General features: G+C 31.2%; 2 protein-coding genes across 2 annotated transcripts in view; one reads left to right on the top strand and one right to left on the bottom strand.

Annotated features, from left to right (window-relative positions):
• Nucleotides 1-14,798, top strand: part of Trxr1 (Thioredoxin reductase 1) — a 36,789-nt gene extending 21,991 nt beyond the window's left edge. Inside the window, exons 9-14 of the mRNA XM_085819389.1 lie at nt 122-296; nt 907-1,040; nt 5,202-5,297; nt 10,930-11,094; nt 11,310-11,407; nt 14,313-14,798. Of these exons, the coding sequence (XP_085675515.1) occupies nt 122-296; nt 907-1,040; nt 5,202-5,297; nt 10,930-11,094; nt 11,310-11,407; nt 14,313-14,442 (798 nt within the window). The 3' untranslated portion in view covers nt 14,443-14,798. The remainder of the gene's footprint in view (nt 1-121; nt 297-906; nt 1,041-5,201; nt 5,298-10,929; nt 11,095-11,309; nt 11,408-14,312) is intronic.
• Nucleotides 14,799-14,875: 77 nt separating this feature from the next.
• Nucleotides 14,876-26,985, bottom strand: part of Hpd (4-hydroxyphenylpyruvate dioxygenase) — a 48,737-nt gene continuing 36,627 nt past the window's right edge. Inside the window, exons 10-13 of the mRNA XM_085819390.1 lie at nt 20,984-21,055; nt 17,576-17,692; nt 15,965-16,087; nt 14,876-15,193 (exon numbers count right to left, since the gene is read on the bottom strand). Coding sequence (XP_085675516.1) covers nt 15,119-15,193; nt 15,965-16,087; nt 17,576-17,692; nt 20,984-21,055 — 387 coding nt within the window. The 3' untranslated portion in view covers nt 14,876-15,118. The remainder of the gene's footprint in view (nt 15,194-15,964; nt 16,088-17,575; nt 17,693-20,983; nt 21,056-26,985) is intronic.

Here is a 26,985-nt window from a genome sequence, read left to right as displayed (position 1 = left end):
TATTTTCATTTATAAGTTAATAATTTTAACTTCAAACTTAGTGTACTTCTAAATGAGTTGTATTAATTCTAGAAATTTTATATGCCAGCTGAATTTCCATAGTAAGTTATTTTTTTTTTAGCAAATGGCTTCTTTAGTTGTTGACCATATGAAATCTGATGGTACAAAATTCCTTCATGAGTGTACACCTGTCAGTGTGGAAAGAGATCAAAAATCGAATACCTTGCAAGTCACCTGGAAAGAAAAAGATGGCCAGTGTTCTAAAGACATCTTTGACACAGTTTTGTTTGCTATTGGTATACTTACTTGTTTATCATGATTGAATTTATTCTGGATAAATGCTTTTTTTTTTAAACTTACTGAAGTTCAGTAATTTAAAAATTGCATATATAATATGTAATGTCAAATTAAATAATAATGTTGTCTTAAAATAAATTGTTAAGTATGTACTGTTACCAATGTATCAATTGTGCATTATATTTCCACAAACTGTTAAAACTGTAAAAATATTGTAGTCAGTGTTAAACATCGTTTACTTGCAAAACACGATATCTAAAATAAAAATATAGGGTATATTTTACAATAAAGAACATTCTTATCAAATGTAACTAATTTGTTTACAAAATAAAGTATTTTTTTTTTCTTTTTGTCAGCTACAGAATGCTTGATTAATTGATTAATTAGTAAGGAAGATTTTCAATATTTAAGTCACTGACATACTAGTATACAATTACTAGTATTTTTTAAATATTTATACATGACAAGCATATTTAAAAAAAGTACAGTTTATGACAAAATTTCTTTATTTATCATAAAATTAAGATGTTTTGTGGTGATCAGATTTAATTTGAAAATTTTCTGTTTTTGTCGATTTGTATTGTAAAATGTTATTTGTTATGACTTCAGGACGGCAGGCTCAGACTAAATCTCTTGGCTTAGAAAAAATTGGTGTTAAAGTTGATCCAGATTCACATAAGATTGTGACAACAAAGGAACAAACATCTGTACCACACATTTACGCTATTGGTGATGTGATATTTGTAAGTTAAAAGTTTATAGTTACTCAATTACATATTAAAATATCTAGTATCATGCTTACTAGGAAAAAACCTGATGTTTTATTATTATATTTTTGTTGCTTAAATTACTAATCTCAAGCTGGTGGCCACAAAGCAGTGGCCTGCAAATGCATTTCAATTATGTATTTCTTACAAATATGGTGATGCAGAGATTTCAAGCTTTTAGTTAATTGAAGCCCAAATTTACATTATTTTCATCACCATTAAAAATGAACTTGAAGAAAATCTATGAATGGAGCTGGTTAATTTACTGTGATGATTTGAAAATACAGGTTTTATTGACATTTATTTGTGAATGTCAAAAAGTAAATAAACTCAGTTACAGATTTTTGTGCTAAGAATAATTGCTTTGTTTGGGAATATACTGACAGCTCTTTTTTTCACACTTAAAAATTATTAAAAAAACAAAAAGAATACAATGGACTGGTGAGTGTCCTTAATCTCTAATAAATCTGTTATAATCATAGCTTGTTTCTAGAATTGCACCTACTCTGGTATAAAAACCCCTGGCAGCTAATTGTTTCATCTCTTTTTCTGGCTTCCACCTTGCTAATAACTCCTTACTTTGCTTCCCCGTCTAAACTGCCTGCGTCTTAATGTTAAGAATAAGTGGACATGGAAATTTACTATATTTAATTATGATTGAATAAGTATCTGCCAAATTAATTGGATTTGTGTGAAAGTAAAGACTGAAAATTCTTAAAGTTCATGTTTTATTATCTTCATCTGCATGCCTGAACCACAGCCATGATGGACATCGGAAGCTGTTGAAAGTTCCAGCCATAGCGATTGTGCTTAGAAAATATGACAATTTTCACACATATCCAATTAATCTGACAGACACTTATTCAATCATAATTAAATATGATAAATTTTCGTGTACATTGATTCTTAACATTAAGATGCAGGCAGTTTGGATGGGGAAGTAAAGTGAGGAGTTATTAGCAAGGTGGAAGCCAGGAAAAGAAATGACATAATTAGCTGCCAGGGGTTTTTATACCAGAGTAGGTGTGATTCTTGAAACAAGCTGTGATTGGTTACCCTTTTCAAGCAGCATTACGTAACGTCGAAAAATCTCAAATTTGGGAGAACAGATGAATTTAGGGAGAGATCACCAAATCTAGAATGTTAATTTTAAAGGTTGCCAATTATTTTTTAAAACAGCTATTGTATTTTGTTATATCTTACATATATATAATATTTTTGTTGGTATGTTGATAGAACTTAGTAGAGTAGCTATGAGTAGTTAGCTATGAAAGATGAAACCAGATATTAGTCATGATTAAATAAGTTTCCAGGTGATAGCTGTAAAATGGAATGATGGACTTGCAGATCAATATAGCCAAATTCAACATAATTTTATTATTGTATAAATCAGTTCTGGAGACATAGTATTTGCTTCACATATGATTATGAGTGCAAGAGGCATCCCACAATTTTGTGTGTGTAGCCTACGATTTAGATAGTAGAAAAAGAAGTACAGTGAAGTGAGAGATCTTCCTTATTCATGCAGCAGCAAGTGAAAAAGTGAAGGGTATTAAGTATTTGGAGTCATTTATAATCTTGGTTCCTTTGTTTGGGTTTTGGATAGCAACTTGGGAAAAGTTTATAGCAATGCAAGGAAAGAATGATGTCAAGCTGAAGGGAAAGATTGATATCAATGATGCAGTATAGAATGCTTCAGTGCACAATGATGCAGCCAGGGCAGAGTTTCTCAGTGTGTCAATAACATATTAAGCAATTGCAGGGAACATCAGTGGACCATGATATCAATGATGCAGTATACACTGAAGTGACAAAAGTCATGGGATACCTCCTAATATTTTGTCAGTCCTCCTTTTGCTCGGTGAAGTGCAGCAACTTGACGTGGCATGGACTCAACAAGTCGTTGGAAATTCCCTGCAGGAATATTGAGCCATGCTGCCTCTATAGATGTCCATAATTGTGAAAGTGTTGACGGTACAGGGTTTTGGGCATGAAGTGACCTCTCGATGATGTCCCATAAATGTTCGATGGGATTCATGTCGGGCGATCTAGGTGGCCAGATCATTTGCTGGAATTGTCCAGAATGTTCTTCTAACCAATCGCGAACAATTGTGGCTCGGTGACATGGCGCATTGTCATCCATAAAAATCCCATCGTTGTTTGACTACGTGAAGTCCATGAATGGCTATAAGTGATCTCCAAGTAGCTGAAGGTATCCATTTATGTTAATGATCGGTTCAGTTGCACGAGAGGACCGAGTCCATGCCATGTAAAAACAGCCCAGACCATTACGGAACCACCACCAGCTTGAACAGTGCCTTGTTGAAAACTTGGGTCCATGGCTTCGTGGGGTCTGCGCCACACTTGAACCCTACCATCAGCTCTTACCAACTGAAATCGTGACTCATCTGACCAAGCCACGGTTTTCCATTCGTTTAGGGACCAACCGATATGCTCACGAGCCCACGAGAGTCGCTGAAGGCGATAGCGTGCTGTCAGTAAAGGCACTCGAGTGGGTCTTCTGCTGGCATAGCCCAAGGAAAACAAATTTCGCTGCACTGTCCTATCGGACACGTCCCTCGTACATCCCACATTGATTTCTGCGCTTATTTGACGCAGTGTTGCTTGTCTGTGAACATTGACAACTCTACGCAGACGTCGCTGGTCTCGTTCATTAAGTGCAGGTGGTCAGCCACTGTGCTGTCCATGGTGGGATATTATGCCTGAAATTAGATACTCTCGGCACACTCTTGACACTGTGGATCTCGGAATGTTGAATTCCCTAACGATATCCGAAATGGAATGACCCATGCGTCTAGCTCCTACCATTCCGCGTTCAAAGTCTGTTAATTCTCGTCATGCGGCCATAATCACGTCAAAGCCTCTTCATATGAATAACTTGAATACAAATGAAAGCCCTGCCAAAGCGCTTCGCATTTATGCATTTTCTACACGATACTACTGCCATCTATATATTTGCATATTGCTATCCCATGACTTTTGTCACTTCAGTGTAGATGCACTGATGGAAGTTGGATTAAAATTAGAACTTTAAAAGACTATTGTTAATTAGTTCTAGCTAAATTTAATTCTTTAATAAATTTCCATCATATTTTTATATCTTATGTATTCCTACCCTTGAAAGGGGAAAAGGCTGGGCGATAGAACTGCCTTTTGAGGAAAAAAATCATTAGAGAAGGAAAGAGAGAGAAATTTTATACAATGTATACAGTTTCAACGAGAAAATAAATGAAGGTCTTCAAAGACACAGCCTAGAGGTTTCACTATGCCCTGTCATATCTGAATATATAAAAATATATCAAAATGTAATTTATATGAAAAAATATTATATAATCCAATAACAAAATGTATATGATCTGTAAACTGAATTTAGAGTCCACTTTGAAAGTCCAAGTACCCAAAGTTATTGAAATATTTTCTCCAAATAGTATAAAATATTCTGAATACGAAGTATCATTTTTTTATCAGGAAATAATTCAAAACAGTTCGTAAAAGTTATCTGGAAATCATATCATAAATTTTAGTCTTTTGTAAAAACTAAATGTTGTAATCAGTATAAAATCAAAATGTTTCTGGTATATAGTTATGAAATAGTATTTTACACTGCATAAAACAAAATCCAATGTAATAATAAATTTTAAAGAAAAAACAGCAGGTGCTCTACAAAGGAATCATTGTAACTACTTGCTGATGGCTGTTGAATGCTTAAATACAGTTACACATAAAAACCTCTGTTTCATATAAAAGATAGCTAGCTGGCTTTTAGTGTTATTAAAAAAATCAAAAGTTTCAATATAATTAATAAATATATAGAAGAAATAATAAATACAATGAAAACAGAATTTCCATTTTTTGCTCATAATGTTCAGTCTTTGTGAGTTAAATATTACATGATATTTCATTAAAATATATACATATGATTTATGCCTGTTTATTTTCTTTGTAATTATTACATTTTATATTCAAGAATAAAAATTGTAAAAGTTCATTTTATATAAAGATTTTTGATTCAGCTTATTTGCTGTTAACTTAATTCCTAATATATAATTCATAATTTTATACCTTTATTTATTATTTTTCAAACACCTAATATTTTCCTTGTATAATATTTTGTAGGGCAAACCAGAATTAACTCCTGTAGCCATCAAAGCTGGAAAATACCTTGCACAAAGATTATTTCATTATTCCTCACAAATGATGGATTATGAAAATGTAAGCGAAAAATCATTTAAAAATATGCTAATATCATTGAAAGTGGATTCAATAAATAAAAAATTGCTTAGAACTTTTGCACTTGAAGTGAATATGGCTCTTCAAGAAATGTTTTTAAAAGAATATTTTTAAAGAACATTTTAAAAAGAACATTTTTTAAACATTCATTAAAAGATTTTGAAAATATTTTTCCATGCAAGAGATTGTAATAAATATTCAGATAGTAAAATATCATTTATATGTTTTTCATTGTTATATGTAAATTTTCAAATTTCTGAAATGCCTCAATTATTAGTGATGTTAAATAGCTTTATTTAGTGTATATTATGGACCTTAGCCCTTAACTTTATGTATTTTTCTAGCTTAGAGTAGGGATAAATTAATTTGCCTTTCTGGTTTACTGTTTGCTTGAGAGAACTTAAATGCTTCTTCAATCTTTTAGTAGAATTAGTTTTTAAAAGTAGTTTATTTATCACATAAAGGTTATTTTGTGCTACATGTCCTTTGTCCTATCATATAAAAATTATTTTGGACTACATATCCTTTTCATCACTGAAGTTGTTGAGAGACAAGTCTTGAGCTTTTAACTTAACCAATCTGCTTTTCTAGACCATTACCTGGATATTTAAGGATTGAAACTAGGAGGGACTGAAAAATGTGGAAGAAGTTTGTCTCTAGAGATTTCAATGAATGTTCATATATACTGTTATTTCCACACTAAAATAATGTCATGCAAATAAAAATTTTACTTTTGAAAAATAAAATAAAAATTAAGGTAAATAGGCAGCAGATCCAGTATGGAAAAAAAACACACACACACACACACATATATATATATAGAGAGAGAGAGAGAGAGAGAGCTCAAAGCTGAAGATCTGCTTTCCACACTAATAATGCGTATTTACAGAAGTATATGTTTGAAAATGATTTTTATCAGAGCGTCAGTTTCCTTATATTTTATTTGTTTATCTACTTATTCTTTCACATCAAAATAGTATTGGGAAGTGTTTTTTCAGTGGTTTCATTTGGTTTGAATCTTCAGTGGATATTGTAAGTCAAAATAGACCTGAAATGTAATGAGAAAACTCTACTTAATATAGGAGAAGAACCATGATAGTTAATTCAATGTCTTTCAGAATATGCAATGCTCCAGCAACAGCTTGGTGCCAAATAGAGACAGTTTGAGAAGACTGCTGTTTCCTGATGATATTATACTTTTAGAACTTTTAAGGAATATGTAGAAAATGACAAGAAAAATGTTATAAAACTTCAAAGGTTAATTTGAAATTGAGCCCTCTGAGATCTAAATTGTATTATTGGTAAATTAGCTGCTTTAATAATATTATATCCACAGAAATTGTGATCAGAAATCCTAAGAAAACTGATCTGAGATTGATTTACTATTAAAATATTAATCAATTAAAAATCTTATCAACAAGCTGTGCATCAAACAGCAAGAACAAAATAGAAATTCTTATTAAATGATATGCATGAAGAATCATTTGAAGCACTGAAAGACATTTTTACATTTGCACCCATACTTGATTTTATACAGATGCCAATAATAAAAGAATAGACACAGTTTTTGTGCAAGAAACAGGCGGGGAAGAATATGATATTGTCTGTTTTGGTAAAAGTTTCCCAAACCTTGAAAGAAATTGCTATATCATGTGGAAGCAGATATTTGCTCAATAAATAATTCTGAAAATTTTCAGTCAGGGGCAGGTAACATGCACTAAAAAGAAACTATTTATTAGCTGTGTAAGTTTGAAATCTTTCATGTCTGTGGACAATAATTAATAGTAACAATTGCAATTTATCTATTGTAGATTAAATTTTTAAATAATAAAAAATAAATTTAATATGAGAGCATTGTGAGACTATGATTTTAAAGTTAGGCTAATTCAAGAAGAATGTGTTCAAAATCTAGAAATAGCATATGGAAATGTAGCTCCATTTTGTGCCACTGTATTCATGTGGCTTACAGAATTTCATAAAGACTGAAATTCTCTTCTGGATGAAGACCACATAAAACCTTTGTCTGCTGTAGTTCCAGAAAATGTGCTAACTATAAGTTAATCATTCATAGTCGCTGTACCAATCAAATGATAGAGAAGGAACTTAATATTAATTTTGCAGATATGAAAAAATTAGTTTGGTTCTCCCATAAATTAACAGAATACTAAAATGTGGAGTGTGACACAATCAATAAAGGAAACCTAAAATTATTCATGGTGGACACAGCATTATTTTTAACTTCATAACTGGTGATGAAATATACCTCCCCTTTTTTCTGACATTCCAATACATCAAGAAAATAAAATATGGGTTTTTGACGAAGATCGCAAGTAAACAATGGTGAAAAGACAATGAGCAATGAAAAAAGTAATGTATGCAGTTTTCTTCAGAAGTAGGACTGGTTAAGATCATTAAGTTAGAGACACAGAAGACAATTAGAGCTAATTCGTTTACCAGTAAAAGTCTTCTAGAAATTCCTTAAGGAGTGAAAATTAGGAGATTTGTGCTTCACTTGATAATGTAGCTTCTCATTCAGCAGAAATAACAGTTGAGTTTCTTGAACTAAAACACATTAAAGGGATAGAACATCCACACAGTTCTCGTGATCTTGCTTTGTGTGACTTTTGGCTGTGTCTTAGTCTAAAACAAAATTTACATAGCCATCATTTTCATTCTGAAGATTAGATCTATGAGGCTTTAAAAACATAATTTTCATTCATTCCAAGAAATGGATAGCTTGAAGCAATTAATCTTTGGAAAATTTGCCTACAAAAATGCATTGGAGGGGATTACTTTGAACACTCCTAAGATTAAGTTTAACTTATACCATTTAGCTGCATGTCAAAATTTTTTGAAAGACCTTTGTATTCTCAAGGTTGTAGAACATTTCTATTATAATCTTTTTGATCATGAATCCTACTGCATGCTGAATTTTCTGATTTATTTAGATATTTAATTTAAAAAGTTCAGAGCATATATGCAGATGACTACAGCAGTTAGAAGAATGCAGGAGGGTAATTCATCTCCATAAAGAAACTTGCAGGAAAGTTGTTTCACTTTTAAGAAGATTCTGTATGAAATTACTAAATTAGGTCATTTTAAAAATCCACTAATGCTAAAAAAATGGGGAAAACTAGAGCTTTAAAATCTCAAGTACAACAGATAATTACATTAGTGAAAAATAGAGTAAGAATCAAATGGAATATCCTGAATTGATGTCAATAATAGTATCAATGGAATCAATTAGCAGAAATCTAAATTAGCAAGAAGTTAATATGAAAAGAAAGAAGCTTTGGGCTCTGAGGAGTTCAGTACAATCATGAAATAAAGTTCTGTTTGCCAGCAGAAAATTGATGATAGAAATATATTTCGCACGACACCTCATTTTAACCTGATCTCTGGCATCTAATGTTCTTTCAAAGGCCACTTTGATATTATAAAGAAAATCTATAATACATGAAAGTTTCTTCTGGACCGAGGCTAAAGTATAAGTACAAAAAGGAGCAAATTCTGCATTGCATGTGGAGTATGAAAATGCATGCAAAGATATACACAAGGGTGATCATCATGCTAAATTGTCTGAGTACCATTTGAGAGGATGACTTTGGACATTCTCAGACTGTATCTTAAAACAAATAATGACAACAAATAATCTTGGTTACCATGGGCTGTTTCAATAAGTTGCTGGAAGCTTATGTAATTCATTACCAAGAAGTTTTAGTTATCATGAAGTTCTTGGTCAAAATTAGATTTTCACATTTGGAGTGCTTCTTTTTATTAACTTATGAAGGAGAAGAATTTTACCTTCGTATTTAACAAAATAAATAAAATTTTCAGCATATGAAAAATTCAGATAAGTTTTCAGTGCTTAGTATCAAGCAACATGCTACAGTAGTTAAACTGCATGACCTTTTTTATTATATATTTAAGCATTTTATTATATATATAAGATATTTCTCTGACTAGAACCAAATACTATCCTTATTCTTGGTGACTGCAGTTAACTAGAAACCAGATGTACACTATCTCAAATAAGTTTTACTATTATCTTTGTGTGTTATGTATATTTGTCTACCCCAATCGATGACTGCTGGATACATCTTCTTCATTTGAGCAGTACCTGCAAAACCATTTAAAAGCTTTTCATCAGTTTGCAAGACATAAAATGATTGAGAAAATGGAAGATTTGATACTATGCCAAAAAGGGTAAAAAAAATTTCATATGAGCTATCCATGGAGACATAAGTTGGAGGGATTTTTTAATGTAATCAAGACTAACAGATGTGTTGCGAAAATCATATATGATAGTGCATTGCCATTCACTTGCTATAATAATGAAACTAGTTTTCTCTCGTCTTGAGGATTATGTTGCTTGGAATATGCAGTGTTTGCAAGAGAACAATTTTATAATTTTCTTGTAAATATATGTATTTATTATTTATTTTGTGTCCTGTTATATTTTAGTTATTTGTGTATTTTTTTTTGTATAGTTTTTTTTTTTTTTTTTGTTTGTTTTGGGAACTTTTTAGGTTTTTAATTGCTTCATTGTTTTACAGTACTTAATATTCTTTGTCAACAAATCTCTTGCCCCAATAGACAAGCTGATAAAGTCTGTTGGTTCTTTGAAGCATTAGCTTTTTTTTTCTGCATTTTGGAAGTTTCTGGAAAGCATGTTTTTGAGGTCATAGAGGCAATTTTTCAAGAAATGATTTTTTATTTCTCCTTCTTCTCAGTAGGGTAGGATATGAAAACTGTAGAGGATTACTATTTTGAGAGATAGTTAATTGAATTAGAATGTTTCAGTTTGGAGTTAAGTTAATAATTTCAGCCTTTACTGAATGAGCAATATATATTTTCTTATTTGAAATTGGAGACTTTTGACTCAGCGATTCCTCATTTTTAGGAATGAATTTGCTGTATTTGTTGTGTTAAGGAGAATTATAGTGTTATCTCTTAATTTCTTTGTATCTATCTTTAGCTGAGCTTCTTTCATTTAAAAATTGCTGCTTACTGAAGATGCACAAGATGTTTCAGCTGTATGAGACCAGCTTACTCAGATCTTTATTTATTGCTGATGTTCAAGAATATTTATATACAATGTTATTTTAATTAGAAAGGGAATAATAATAATATTTAAGTATTTAATAAATATATTGGAAATGATTTTTAGGAGACAATTAGTTTACAGTTCTGTGCTCAGTTTTTAAGGAACTTTTAATCTTTTAAATACTGGATAAAGAAAAAGAAGGTATATTTTGTCTATTGATGTCTTTATTTCGTTGTTCACTAATATTTCTGTGCAATTTCAGTTAACATTTCAACATAAGACTCCTCTATTTCAAAGATTCACATCATTGTGTAATGCTATTTTTTTTTTTTTTTTTTTACTTCAGATATTTATAGTTGACTATATAATGTGAATTCAAAACTTACATTATTAGAAATTTTTTTCTCATCTATATTCTATCTTACAATGTATAATTCCATCTGCTGCATTATATAAATATTTTAAACTTGAATACAAATATTTTAAACTTGAATTAACTGACTCTTTGATCTAAAATCCTAGAAATTTGGTTGAAAGGTGTAAGTTTTTTTTTCCTTTTTTAAATAGGTGGCTACTACAGTTTTTACCCCACTAGAATATGGGTGTGTAGGATTATCGGAAGAAGAGGCGATTAAAATATATGGTGAAGGGGAATTGGAAATATATCATGCTTTCTATAAACCTTTAGAATATACAATAACAGAGCAAGATACCAGCAAATGCTATATTAAGGTAAACTTGTGATATGTATCTATGATATATATTATCTGTATCTATGAGTTATATTTAGTAATGCTGGCTATTAAATATTATTATTTATATTTAATAATATTAATATTTAATACCCAGCATTACTAAATGCAAATAGTTTTTATACTGAATAATAATTTTGTCCTTTATTTATTGCATTACTTACATATAAGTATATGTAGTTTTATTTTTATTAGGCTGTATGTACCAGGTATTCTAAACAGAAAATTATTGGATTACACTTTTTGGGCCCAAATGCTGGTGAAATTATTCAAGGATTCAGTGCAGCAATAAAGTAAGATCTTATGGCTTTATTACTAGACTATAGAAAAGTTAAATGTTATTAACGTCTCCATGTGTTAAGCTTTTAAAAGTTTTTAAGGTATTCAAGTGCCGGTTTCCATTTAGGATCCTGCATTCAATGATATAAAAGGTGATTTAGTTACTTAAAATTAAATATCTGTAAATAATACCAAAAGGCCCTAAATTACTTCCCTCTTTTTTTCTCAGCAACATTACCAATTTTGAGCAGTAAACATTCTTTGACTAAAAATTTATTGAAAGAGGCTGCTGAAAAGTCACTAAAGATCCTTTTTATTTATTTAGTTAATTACTTTTTAAAATCTGCATGTCTGCCAGAAGTATTTATTAAAATATATATATATAAATCTCATTCAAAATCATTATTTAATACTTAAACGACTGTATGACTAAGATAATAATCTTCCGTGCGTCAAACCAACCAACAACCCCACTCACTCGCATGTAATCGACATTGATTCGAGGCAGAGAAGCACTCAAGTGGCTACAGAGCCACGCACTGCTGATCACTGGTTGAGGGGATAACACTATGGCCAGTGACAATACGTTGGTTGCCGCTATATTGATGTTAGCCACGACTATATTTTCAACCCGTGAATGGGCTTAGTATTTTTCTATTTGATCTAAAGAATAAGTAAAGCCCCAAGACATATTTATTTAGAGTGGGATGATATTCATACTGTTTTTTTTAGTTGGCATAGAGGCAAAGAAACTAGATTTCGAGAAACTTCAGCATATATTGCAAAATGCGCTCTTCCTTAACTTTCTGATTTGATGCAGCATATTATTTTGTTCTGTACATTGTTTAAACGAAGGTTTCCCACCACTGCAAATATCGCCTGCGCAAACAGTTTACATTGGCGTATTTAATCATATTTTGCTCAACAATTTTTGGCATTTGAAAGAAAGAGACTTGCATTAGAACACTGTGAAATTCGCAAAACAATATCATTATCATTAAGTACAAGGTGTCTGAAATGGAACTATCATGCTACCAGATTAGAACCATCATTTATTTCCAGTTCTGTTACAAAAAGTCAGCTACAGAATTTCACAAAATCATGTGTACAGCTTTAGATGCTAATGTTGTATCATATGACACTGTGAATGTTTGGTACCGAAAGTTCGAAAACAAGGACTATGACATTCAAGAAGCAGAGTGTTGTGGCCTGCCTGCAAGAACCTATGGAAGAAGATCAGTATGAAACCACTCAAGAGCTTGCTAAAGAGTTAGGCGTTAGTGCTATGCCCATTAGTCGTGCTATGCATCGCATAAACTTAACGTACAAGTTCAATCACTAGGTGCTGCATGAGCTGACTCAAGCAGATAAGGATCGAACCTGCACTAGTAAGCTCGAATGTCAATGCAAGGACAAAATTCTAGACTGGATCATTACTTATGATGAAAAGTGTATTTAATTTGACAACACAAGCCGAAAAGGGAGTTGGTCTGCATCCAGTCAGTCCGTTGGCAGCGTCACAGAGCGCAATTTGACTATCAAAAGATCATGCTTCATATCTGGCAGAATTGGCATGGTATTATCCATAAAGAGTATCTGGAAAAAGGTAAAAACCCTTGACAGTAAGGTGTGCAACGAGATGCTACACTGTGTTGGCGGTGCTATCAAAGAAAAACTTCGAATTGAGTTCCAGTGCAAAAAGATAATGTTCCATCAAGATAATGGAAGACCACATGTGTCTATATTCACCAGCTGGACTCTATATGGACTCGAATGGGAACTTTTGCCGCACTCACCATATAGCTCCGACATCACTCCTTCGGATGTTTACCATTTCTCACACCTGTAGCTACACCTTGTTGATGCTATATTTCATTCTGCACAGGATGTCTGAAATGAGGTTGATCTGTTTTTGGATTGTGGCCACCAAGTTTCTGGGCCAAAGGCTTTGCAAAACTACCAAAACGCTGGCAGAAAATCATAGATTTGGGTGGTGATTACTACTCGCATTAAAAGTACTGCTTTCATGTTTTTTTGTTTAAAAAATTTTTTTTTTCCCTCTAACTTTATTAAGAACATTTTTTGGTGGAAAACTTTCCTTACAACCAGACATTAATTTCATCAAAATTACAGTTTTTTACCTGATCACATTTCTGTTTTAGTATTTCCCTGAAAATGTACATCCGTAAATCAAATATAAGTAGGTTTTCACTGAAATGCAGATATAAAGTAGTTTTTCAAAAACCATTGCAGGAATAAGACCATCTAGGAATTCTAGAAATATTTTAATATAAAATTTAATGCATGATTTGCAGGATCATGAGAGAACATGTCTGCAGATGTTTTTAAAAATGCTTGGCATAATTTATGGCCAGCTATCAAATTTCATGATGAATGCCAGTAATCTGGAGTTTTTCGAATATCACAAGTAAAAAGCAAAATTTCCCGGTTAATGGAATACAACAAAGAATCCTAAATGAAGATGATATCAATGAAGTTTTGCTTTGCGATGACAATGCTTCAATCATCAATCAATTAACTGGATAACGGATATGTGTTGTGTGATTTTAAATCTAGAAAATATCCCTATCTTGACTTAGAATAATATTTTAATTTCAAATGGTGGTGATTCAGTAAAAAAAAAAAATCTTTTTCTACGTAAAATGCCTCTTAAAGAAATATTAATAAAGAACATTTTTTATTTTATAATTTTAAAGTTTGATTGTATTGGATTTAAACTTATGATTTAAAATCCATAAATTTCTAAAATCCTGATGATTTCAGATCTTGGACTGTGTACTGTATATTCTTGAGCAAAAAGATTTTTATGTTATGATGCTATGAATGCAATTGTTTTTCATACGCAAATGATTTTTTTTACATGTGTCTCAAAATATTATTATTATTTTTAATGTTTAGATGTGGTCTCACGATGCGTACGCTGCAAGATACCATTGGTATTCATCCCACTTGTGCTGAAGAAGTTGTGAAATTGTATATTACTAAAAGATCTGGACTTGATCCTACAGTCACTGGGTGCTGAGGTTAAGCTATCTTCATTTCAATGAATTCCCATTTTATTATATGTCTGTTCAAAATTTTTAAATGTGTTTTGCTTGTTATACGTAAACAGATAGTTAGTTCTAAATGGGGAATACATGAAATGAGGATTTATGTTTTTTCGTATAAAAGGTATTTGAGATAAATGATGCTGTGTTCTGAAACTTTAAAAGTGGAACATGGCTGATGCTTTCTCAAAGATAGTACTTTGTTATAACCATATGAGCATTATATATGTCATTTCATCCATATTACTTGTGATAATTATTAGCTGTTATAGAAAATACTAAAAATTTGTGCAAGAAGTTTATATTTGTTAAAATAAATATATTTTCATAAAAATAACTTTATTTCATTTATTTGAATCAGTGTAATTCATAAAAAACTTTGAGAAACAAAAACAAACAAAAAGAAAAGAAAGGTTTTGAATCATCAATATAAATAATTTATTGTAACTTAATAAGTAGTCGTAATCAAATATATGTTGTCCTTTCAGTTTTGAAAAAGGTAAGATAATTCAGAAATTTTTAAATTATGATTTTTTCTTTCTTTGTTGAAGATGAATTGTTTCATTTTTCAATATTAGTTTCTTTTTATCACTTGTTGATTTATTGTAAGCTGTCATAATTTTTTCCTCTTCATGTATTTCCATTAGTTAGAATGTCTTATAAGTTTCCTCTTTCGGCTTGATCCATTTCAATAGCTTCAAACAGAGCTTTAAAATTTCCAGCTCCAAAACCCTGAAAATTAAAACACATATATTTAAAATCATACACTAATAATCAATTTTAATAACTGATGTTTTGTGTGAATTTTTTATCTCTCTGTATTCTTCTGTTCTTATATAATAAATTACTTATATGTATTATTCTTACTTTTATTAATTGCAGATTTTTTATTATTTTTATAAATCATTTTAAATATACAAAATAATGTATCAAAATAATAGTAAATATTTAAGTAATGATTGGCTAACATTCCACGACTGAAAAAGGAAAAGTATTTCATGAGATAATTTACCGATCAGAATTAGTCTTATAAAAAAATCAACGCTAATATTGATGTTTTTAAACAATTTAAATTAAATAAATATTAATAAACAGTTTTACATAAGATTTAATTTGTTTTGTAATCTTATTCATGGTGACATTATATTTTTTCTTTACATTATATTTAAAAACAAAAGTAATATTACGTTTAGTTATAAATGATAATTTTCTAAGACTAAATGGTTTATAAAATTTCGGAATTTATAACAACTCTGTAAACTCATATGAAACTGAGCTAGAGATTGTTGCAAATGGTATAAATTTAGCATTTATATTTTGAATTTCTAAATTTAAAAAATTGCAGATTTATTAAAAGGCAGTTAAGCTTAGTTGGTTACAAAAACATGTGAATCAATTTCATATTTTTTTTTTCTTTTCTCCTTTTTTAGATTTTTTGCTTTTGTTCATATACATATTATTGCATAAATGGCTTTGTCTTTTTATGCTTAATATAAAACTTACTTGATGGTTATGTCTCTGTATAACTTCAAGAAATAATGTTGGCCTGTCTTGCATTGGTTTAGTAAATATCTGAAGCAAATAGCCATTGTCATCATAATCCACCAAAATATTCAGTTTCTGAAGCTGAAAAATAAATCAGAAGAAACTTACTTTTTACCTAATGTAAAACAGAGTATTACATATTGTGTTCACAGAAGTCCTTACCCGGCCTTTATTTTCTCAACTGTTGGATATAGGCATGCACTTCCAGTTTAAAAAAAATTGTTTTAAATACAGTCGAACTCCGCTGAAACGAACCTGGCTTATAATAAACCCCCATATATATAACGAACGAAACTTTTGATGCCATCCCAATTTCTTATACACTTGTTGTTATTTTATACAATGATAGCGAACCTCAAAACGATGCTAAAAAAAAGAGGGCAGTAAAAAGGGCCGCAACCTCTGAAATGAAATAGAAATGCTATACCCACTTTTAAATGTCTGTAGCTTACCAGATAATGGCTTTTATCTAAATCAGAAAAGATAGTATATCATTCTGACTTGTACCATTTTGGTAGTGGTTTATCCAAATAAACAAACGGTTCTTCCGCGCTGTTATTGTAATGATTTCGTTTATCAATGTGTATTATGTACGCATTTGATTTCTTAATGCATATACATTTTTTTCTCCTTCAATGATTCTAAGATGCATTGTTCCTTTAACAAAAGACATCCAATGACATGGACACTCGCTATGGTCTAGTCTGCTGGGGATATGAGTAAGCTAGAAGAATGTCAGATCATGCTTGATATGTATTTAATGAAATTCTTCTGGAAATCATTTTTATAATGATTATGTGCTTATTAGTATCGATTAAGTTAAATAAAATAGTTTGTAGCTGATCTAGGGCCCTTGAATAGATAGATTTAAATAAAACAAAGTGTGTTTATAGTGTTCATTGCATCTTTATAGCTTTTTAAAATAATGTAAGAGTATTTATTGTTTATGAATGCATAACTCATTTGATAAAACTTTCATCTGCAGATTAGAAAATTTCAAATCCTGGCAAAAGATAAAATGCTCACAAGCTTTGGTATTTAGGAATGATTGCCATCATTGATGTTACTCATTAACAAAAATATCCTTATAACAGTCATCCTTATAAACAATTAGTTGAATATTAATGTTAAATAATAATAATGGTTTTAATAGCTTAATGGTAGGATCTGAAAAAAATTTCAAAATTCATGGGACAAGAATTTTATAATTTAAATAGAAAATATTTTAATATATGATTTAATATATGATATTTAAATATATATATATATATATTTTAATATATGATATTATTTTATATGATATTAAGTGTAGAAGTTTTATTTGTGTAATGTGTTCTATTTGTCTAATGGTAAGTTTTATTACAATATTTTATCGAAATGTTATCATCAGGTTTTGTTTATACAAATAGTTGCATTTTATGTCTCATAGGGAGTTGAGACTGTTAAAACATCTGCCTTTGCTTTTAGCTACTTGAAAATGGATAGATTCACAAAAGGTGGCTTGAATTGGAATAGATAATAATTAAAATACATTATGTTCTTTCTTTTGCATCATGACTGGTAACTCACCTGATCCATGTCTTCAGTAATCTTGATCTTTGCATCCTTCAGTCGTTCTTTGAGTGTCTTGTAATAAGTGTCAGGAATCGAAAGAAATTCCATACCGCGAGATCTCAGGTTTGTTATCTAAAATATTAGAATTTATTTTGAAATGAATACATAAATAAAACTGTTTATGTAAGTATTCATGTAAAAAGCTGATTTTAAAGAAGATAAATTCTATTCTGATTCGTGCATTCTCATAAACGTTGCTAACATATTATGAATGAATGTCCTGAAATGTGCGAAAAGAACTCTATTTATATATCTCGAACTCGCAACAAAAAAGTACCTTTAATGTTTGGAAGTGTAAAATTTAGGTAATAAGTTTCTGGGATATAAATCAACTATGGTGGTATTACCTTTTCATTGTTGTCTCTACATATAATAAAAGAAAGAGTCTGTCTGTGTGTGTGTCTTTCATTCGCGTTGCGCGTAAGCTAATATACCCACGGCTACAAAATTTGGTACATAGGTGCATCTAGACAAGAGCCAGTGCACCTCAAAGCGATTTTTTCGAAATTCGAATTCGAAATTTTTTTTTTATTTTATGTTTTGTGACAAAATTGCGTCATTTTGAGACATAATGGGCTGTAGGAAAGCGAGATTTTACTCTACACATTCCATTTTCACATCGTCATGAAACGTAGGCACTTAGCTATTTTATGAACTTAAAATAAATTTCGTGTTTCAATAAATGGATTAAATACGAATTTATTTAACAAAAAGAGCTTAACACCTTTTCAATAAGATTTTTTCTTAAAAAGTTTATTTTTAAAAATGTACAGTTTATTTTTCTTTGATTTTTGGACATGTTAAACTTTTATCCTTGCGATTGCTTTTACAAAAAGAATTTTGAAAAAATGATAATATTTTGTATTTTTAAAGAATTTTTTAAATGAAGCTTCCGAATACACTTCTCACATCTTTAAAAATGTGATTTTGGCAACAATTTTTCTGTCTTATTGTTGTTGATAGAATTTTGATGAAATTGCATTCATTTTAAATAGTTTCATTCTTTTAGAAATATGGGTTTGGCAACAATTTTTTTATGGTATTTCTTATGTCACTGTTTTTAAGAGATTGGCATATTTCATTGTCATTTTTATATATACATCATACATTTTTATTGATTTTTTTTATAAAGTTGTTCTGCAGAGTAAAATTCTGTGCAGAATTTTATGTTTTTTGAGTTGCTTTCATGTTATTTTTTGCTTATTTCACTGTTTGTAAGATATTGAAAAATTTTGCATGATTTTTTTCCTTCAACGGAAAGTTGGTTAATTTTTTTTATTAGGATAATTAATATTTGTATTAAGGGATATAGCTTATTTCATTGTAATTTTTTTCTCATGAAAATATAAGATAAAATATCATTAATTATACTTTGCTTTTCAGGATTTTTTTTGTCTTTTGTATTCTTTTATTTTTTTATTGTTCATTTCACTGTTTTTAAGATATTGAAAAGTTTTGAGTGATTTTTTTAGGAAACAAATTTCTTAACCGCCTTTTGAGTTCTTAAGGTTTTGCAAAAGGAAGTTGTTTAATTTATTTATTAGGATAATTAATATTTGTATTAAGGGATATTGCTTATTTCATTGTAATTTTGTTATACGTAATAACTTTTTTTTATGAAGTTGTTCTGCAGAGTAAAATTCTACGCAGTTTTTAAACGCAGTTACGTTTGGTGTTCCCTTCAGCCATTTTTCCAGTACATTTAAAAGCCAGACGGAGGCTGGCATCGAAGCTGCTAGTTTTTAATAAATTACTAAATATAAGGCAGTTCTGTTAAATGATAATGTGTTATTGCTTCTGGATACTGTGCACTAATGCTTCATTCATATATACTAACATCATGGTGTAGTACAAGTACATAAACAGATTTTGCGCTGAATTCATAAAGACTTACATTTTCTACTTGAAGGAATTACTCCCCCTTTTTAATCCTAACACTGCCAGAAAGACTTGAAGCATTGTGAAGTCACATTTTAGGAAATTTCTTATGATTGTTAAATAACGAAGAATCTCGTTCTTTCAGAATTCCGTTCTAATGAAGATATTTTGAGGATTTTTCACCCTGCGGAAGTTCTGCTGTTTAAACAAGAATTAAATGAGATATTTAAAGACGATTGCAACCACAAATTACTGATTGAGATTGTTAATGATCAATATTTTGGACAAATGAAAAGAATTTGGATCATTAAAATTTTATCGATTTACTCTAGTTAATTTGGCAATCAATAAGAAATGCGAAATGTAGTACTTCTTTGAATTTATCTTTTTTTTAAAGCATTCAGTTGTCTGTGAAATGAAATTATCCCTTCTGTATAACTTCTGTAGAACAAGTATAAAATAAAATCTAAGAGAATCAGATGTTAGCTACATTTTAATGAACATCTAAGATGAAAATTGTTCTTGGAATTAATGACTCATGTTGGATAATGCAGGTAGCTGAAAAAAGAATTATTATTGTTACGAAATTCCCAACTGCGGTTGCCAGAAAGTGACAGGGAAATACAGGGTTGCCAGATTTGGCTCGAAATCGCCCATTTGGCGACAAAATAGGCGATATGCCATAGACGGAGCGAGAACACTTCAGAACAAATTCTTTCCGAGAATGTCCTCGAAGGCAGGTCACAAGTTATATGTATCTTGCCAATATGCGAAAAAGAGAGTATCAAGAGTATTTTTAGTAATAGTGTCTTATGTTTAGAGATTAGCTCGAAAGCGATCGACCGAGTCGGAAGCTGTACTTTAATGCTTTGCTGTGAAGCTGTCTTTACCGTTATTGCCTGATATCCTGAAGGCTGTGTTGCTGATTTTTTCAGCATGTTTTTCGACGATTGTAACGCTTCATTAGAACTGTTCTGTGTAATACTGATGAATAAATTGTGTTTTGATTCTTCATCAAGTGTTATCATCAATCACTCCAAATAAACGAACCCGTAGAATGCAACAGTATTATTTCTGCTTGAGAAACAATGTTGCTGCACAAATGACAGTCTGATCTATTAAAAACAGTCAAAAGAATTTTGTTATTTAGTTGATTTTATTTCGAAGTAATGCATTTGAATGTATCAGAACCTGCAACATTTTTCTGAAAGCATAAATCACCTCTGATGTGTGTGAAACATTAGAAAAGTGTGCACAATTTATAGCATATCACATGCAGCAAAATGTGTATAAAACTTTGGAAGTCACACGCCACTATTAACTTTTGAATTTATATTTTATCTTTAGTAATTTTTATGAGATGTTTAATTAACATTTTAAATTGAATAAGTTAACATTTTATTGTCTTAAAATATGCAATATATGTATTATCATATTTTGCTTTTGCTGAAGGTATATCAAAGGGCAAGTACAAACTATACTTACTGCTTTTATAATGTCTTTTGTGTTCAAAGCTATGTGCTGAATTCCTGGACCTCCATAGTAATCCACATATTCCTATACAAATAAAATATACATTTTATAGCCTTAAGATGTCAGTTATCTGTAAATAATTCAAAAAGTAAAATTCTTTTATGCGCTTATATTGCAATTCGATTTCTTGCAAGCAGTTTAAAGCAAACCCTATGTAAAAATTCCCTCTAGAACCAAAGTTAGGTTAAAAAAAATCTTGACTTTTCCAGTTTAAAGCACCAGACATTTACTATACATTTGCATTCAGAAGATTTTTTGTGTTAAATCTCCTGAATTACACATAAAGTGCTTCTGTATAGAATTTTATACAAATATGTAGTTACATATGATGGGAAAGTAAATGTATTAACATGTCTATTTATATATCTATTAATATTAAGAACGTCATGTGCTTACAAGATTCGAAGATAATTTAATTTCTTTTTCAGTTAAGATTTCAGAATGTGATTTTCCCGCTTGCGTGCATAATTTCCCTGAACTGACTGATAAGAATTTCAAGAAATTTCGGTGAATAGTATAGTATAAACACTATATCTATATACAATAATAAATTATTTTCTATTTCACGTAAGAACTTTTAGAACTATATAATTAAATTTGTATGTATTATTTAAATACATAATTAGCCATTGTTACAAATTTTAACTAATAAATATATTTCTAGCTTTAGTAATATCAAAAAACTAATGTCCACTTACAGCATTTGTAGGTAATTATATCAATAAGTTTTATCCTATTTGCATACATGATTTCTCTTAAACTGTCAGTCCAAATTTTAAGAAAATTTTATAAATTATGTAAACCCTACGTGGATAAAATGACTGTTATGCTCCTTGCATAAAAGTTTTAGAAATTACCTTTAATTTTATGTTAAAAAAATTTGAAATCCTTCAGATTTTATATTACGCCCAAAGGGGCTTTTTTTTTCCCATTTACACACACATACGTGTTTCGAGAGCATTTGGGTTAGCGCTCCTTCGAGCTAAAAATATTTAAAAGCAGCGTAGAACATGTTTTAAAATGACAGTCATCTTTTAGAATATATTAATAACACTTCCAACAAAGTTCTTCCGTTGGAAGTAGTTCAACTCTTAAACGTCTGACATATGAATAGTAGTAATAACTTGCACTGATGCAGAATGATTAAACTCCGTGAAAAAAAGAGAACTTTTGAAAGTCGAACTCGGAAGATCGAATCTAATTGAAATCCATTAGTGAATCGAATGTCTGAATCGATAAAATGGTCTGAATTCGGCTGAACCACAGCTTTGAGCTCTATGATTTAGAAGGGCTTATGATATGACTTACGAAGATCGTTATTGGATTATTGGTTTTGAAAAGCAGTAAAAAACTCCAAATATTAGGCTAGGGCACAAGTTTTCATTTTAGATTTTTAAAAATACAGCTTTTAGAAAAGAAAACTGTATTTTTAAAAATCTATTATAAAAACTTTTACAAAAGAAACAATATAGAATTTTTTTGCTAGTGACTGCATGATTTCCCACACAAAACAATGCACTAATTTTACACTCGGTAGAAGAAGGAAGCCTGTATTCCTTATACGCATTTCCTTAAATTATATCTAAATCATATCTTAAATATAATAAATAAAGAAGAAAAACTGAAAGGTTTCATATTTTAAATTACGTCCAAAGGGACGTTTACTTAACATTTTGTGTGTTACCTTTATTTATTAAATGTCATGTTCTTCGCACTTAAACCATAAAATTCAGTTCAAGGGCAATATCGCAAAATGATTTTAAATTCAGTATATCTTTAGAAAATCTGATAGACACTGGTAAAAATGTTTAATTCCGTACAGTGTTGAAACTTCTCGCTTCGCAATTGTTGAGTTTTTTAATCAAAAATTCGTTAGAAGTTTTACAAAATGGGAAATAGATAATAAAACAAATTCGAAATACAAAATTCAGGCTTCCAGTTGCCCATATTCGGGTGAAGGACTACGTTATTCAGAATTTAATGGCTCTAGTTACTGTTGTTTGTTCACAATGCAAGAAAATATACATACATGCATGCAGATTCTTCATTATTAAATTTCTTTATATAGAATACAGGACGATAATATTTGGTGGCAACGATTTGAAAAGTGATTCAACGTTTTATTAATTCGACGCCAAATACTGTTTCGAGACTTACAGCTTTCTGGGCTAACGCCTCTTTGGGATAAAAATAGTCGATTTTGCAGCGTCAAATTTAAGAAAAATTTATGATTCCATTATTTTAAAAGTAGGTATTTTTAATTACACATTAATTTCCTACTTTAGGAGAGACGATTTAGTGATTTGATTATCCACAATGGCTGTGCGCAGTGCGTATTACTAATTTATGTGTATGGCGAAAAAGGTTACTGTATTTTTATTTTATTTAAAATATTTTAATGTTTGAAATAAAAAGTAAAGGTAACAAATACATTATTGTAGAGAAATATGATGTCATACGGCGATAGTAGCGCCCTCACCTGAAGTAAAAAGTTAGTTAGATGTTAGATGCTAGACGGGAATGGCGCAGTAAGCCATATCCTTTGATTTGTAGAATTTTCCGTATGTAGATTAATTAACTAATTAACTGTACATATTGTAAATAAATATTTAACTTAACCTTGTCGAATATAGATCAATCATAGATATGATGTTCTTCATATAGAGGCCCACCAGCGGCCGAGCGGTAAAATCGCTGAACACTGGTAGCTCGGTCCGAGGTTCGAATCCCGCGAACGGGCTGGCTGCATGGGCGTTTTCGTGGTTTTCCCCATTTGTAACGTGTATACGAGTCAGTTTCCCTTAGAAAGGCGTCCACGAAGGCATCCCTACCCTTAGGCAGACAGCCCTAGTGTGCTTTGCCGTATCCACAATACACCATTTTCATATAGAAACATAGATTTTAGATACGGAAGAAGTTTCGCCTTAGAATAAAACCCCTTTCGCGACAATTATAAAGGATCGAAATATGTGTGCAAAACTTTTCCGATCATAATCCAGTTAATTACAAAGATATTGAAACTTTAAAGTGTGTTAATATTTTTTCGTAAAGGTACAACCTAACTTCTAAAACGTAAATATATGATTTAATTTCCTTTAATAGTCTTACTTTACCAGTTTTTAAAACTCTGATTTCTAAAATGGAATACGTATGACATTCGTAGTTGGCAGAAGTTTTCGTGCTTTATTCTGTAGTAAAAAGCTTTGAAATATAGAAAAAGTTCTTCGCAATTTCTTTCAATTGTAATTCTGAAGAGAAGCATTTCGTGTTGAGCTGGTATGGGGTGCGACGTGTGTACACACCTGGTAGAGGAATGAAACGAGATGTGGTGGAATTGGAACTGATGTCACAGTAAGCGCCAAAAAGCGACCTTAGCGACTGGCTGGAAGTGCGAAAGAATTTAAGGAAAGAAATTGGATAAGTGAAGAAAACGACTCTTTTCCCATCTCCATACTAATGTAGCCGAATAAGTTATGATGGGTAATAATTATAAAAGCTATTAACTATACAAATAAAACTTTAAAATTGTATTAAAAATGCATCAGGGATGCGGCTGAATAATAATTTGCAGGTAAAAATCAATAAATCCATGAATTAAAGTAGAAAAAGCGGGCATGCATAAAAAAATGGCGGCTGGCCGCCCTCCTGTCCACTGATAGCTATGAAGACTGTTTAAGTGTTTAGTAACAGATGATCAAGTATTTTGCCACATGGCTATATTACAACTTGCAACTTTCCCAATTTTGGCATTCTGGGCCTTTTCTGTTTTCTTCACTGAAAATGTCGTAATTCAGTTGTGGAATAGTGCTATTATTAACCTTCCGTAAATTTTTGTGAAATATTTTAGTAATTTTTACAATGAAGTTGTTAATTACAAGTGTATGGCATTCATTTTCGATGGCTGTGTTTCTGGTAAAAAATCCGCTGTTGGTAATTTGATCAAGAAAAGTATTTTGCACAATTTGCAGTTTATGTAGATCAGAGTAACTTAAATATATCCGCAACCAGGATAAGCGAAAGTGAGTATGGGACGCAACATGATCTTGTTATCTATGCTTAAAACTTTGTTTCGAGCAATTAATGGGCAGAGATTAGATTTAGACACTCGAAACATAAGTATTACGTGTTTTATGTGGGGCAGCCATTATAAGTGTTGATTTAAAATAACGCCTAAATATTTTACCTGCTTGGCCCAGGGAATATTTTTCTCATACACGAATAGCATACACGACAACACTTCTAATGTTGTATACGACAGCACTTCCATGCATTTCTTCCAGGTGAAGGTGATAGCCTCTGAATTTTCTGCACTGATCTGGATTTTTCAGGCAGTTTGCCAGGACTCAATTGCGTGTATGTGTTTCTGTAATTGTTGTATAACTGAGCTAATCGATGTACTTTATGGGAGAATCGCTGTGCCATCAGTATAAAGCGCGAGTGTAGGGTAGTGCGTGTGTGGGGGGATATCGTTTGTATAAGTATTAAACAAGCTAAGAGCAAGAACAGATCCTTGTAGACGGCCTGCAAGGACTTGCTGGCTAGTAGAGCAAGTCCTTATTTCAGCGAACGATAGAATGCCTGTTAGGAATAAATTATAGATGTAATGTACTCAGAATCCAGAGTTATGATTTTGTGTAAGAGTCCGTCTAGCCTTACGCGATCAAATGCTTCCGCTATATCGAGGGGAAAAGGTTCAGTTGCAACTTTCCGTTGTAGTCCAGAGGAAATCTGCTCCACAGCGCGGTATAGTTGGTGAACCATGGAATACTTCTTTTTGAATCGATATTGCTGTCGGATGAAGATCTTGTTTTCATTTGCAGAATCCACAAGTTAGTTCAGGGTGATGCGCTCATTAATTTTACTTAATGCGGATAATATACTGACCGGACAATAAGATGTTGCTCATCTGGAAAATTTGGTTGATTTCTGGACTGGTGAGACTTTTGCCGTTTTCCATGCAGTTGGGAAATAGCCGATGCGAAGTAGGGATGAAATTATTTTGGTCTATATGCATATCATCGCAAGTCCCATCTTTTACGTCACTTTATTATTGATTCTGTCAAGACAAGGGCCCTTTTTTTTTTTTTTTTTACTTTAATTTTCTCAATATAGCAAAATACATCCAAAGGTTTGAGTGAGTGTAGTATATGTGTGTTTTTGAAAGGAATTGGGTAACTGTTTGAGAGGTGCTTTGGACTTTTTAATTAGGTCTCTAAGCTTTTTATCTGTGTATTTCTTGTATTCCTTTGTGGGTCTGCTGTTGTCGCCGTGCGCTTGAATTGGGTCTCACGTTAATTAAGTCGTGGATAGTAACATCTAACTCATCTCGCGATTGTGCAGTGTTTAGAATGTAGTAGGTGTTGCTGAGAGTTTTTGATATATTTTAACCAATGCGTAGTAAAGGCTCTTGTGTGGTGTGCTATGATAATGGATATCAATCTCCGTAATTACTGCATTAAGATACGCTGCTTATTCGGAAAGTGATTCAGCTAGTGGGAGTCGAAAGATCTTTGGTGAGAAAGAAATCTAAGACATTTGTTTTAATGACTCCGTTACGATCAGTGTCATAACGTGTTGGGTAGGGTGGAGCTGCAATATGAGTATTGTCTGAAATAGCAAATTTATGTATATGTGTGATTAGTGGATTCGTATTATTGCAGCTCTAAGCTTTTGTTTAACTCGCCAACTATTATGACTGGATTGTTAAGTTGGGATATTGTACTTAAGTCAGCAGTAATATCACGTGAGTATGTTGTTTTTTTTTATTTTTTTTTTATATAGATGGAAACAAACGGGATTGATTTTTCTCCTGATGGTGTGTCTGTGATAGCTAAAGGCTCAACGACTAAAAGCTGTGAAATTGTAATTTAAAAATGCGAAATGAAGCGCTTTATCAAAATAGCAAGACCACCTCTCGGATAAATCGAAGTCATGGGTCGAACTTCTCTGTACAA

The sequence above is a fragment of the Stegodyphus dumicola genome, chromosome 6 (genome assembly GCF_044657685.1).
Source record: "Stegodyphus dumicola isolate Sdum_Otavi_A_Nest chromosome 6, ASM4465768v1".
Taxonomy (NCBI): domain Eukaryota; kingdom Metazoa; phylum Arthropoda; class Arachnida; order Araneae; family Eresidae; genus Stegodyphus; species Stegodyphus dumicola.
Note: the sequence above shows the minus strand (reverse complement) of the source record. Positions and strands in the feature narration are given on the sequence as shown.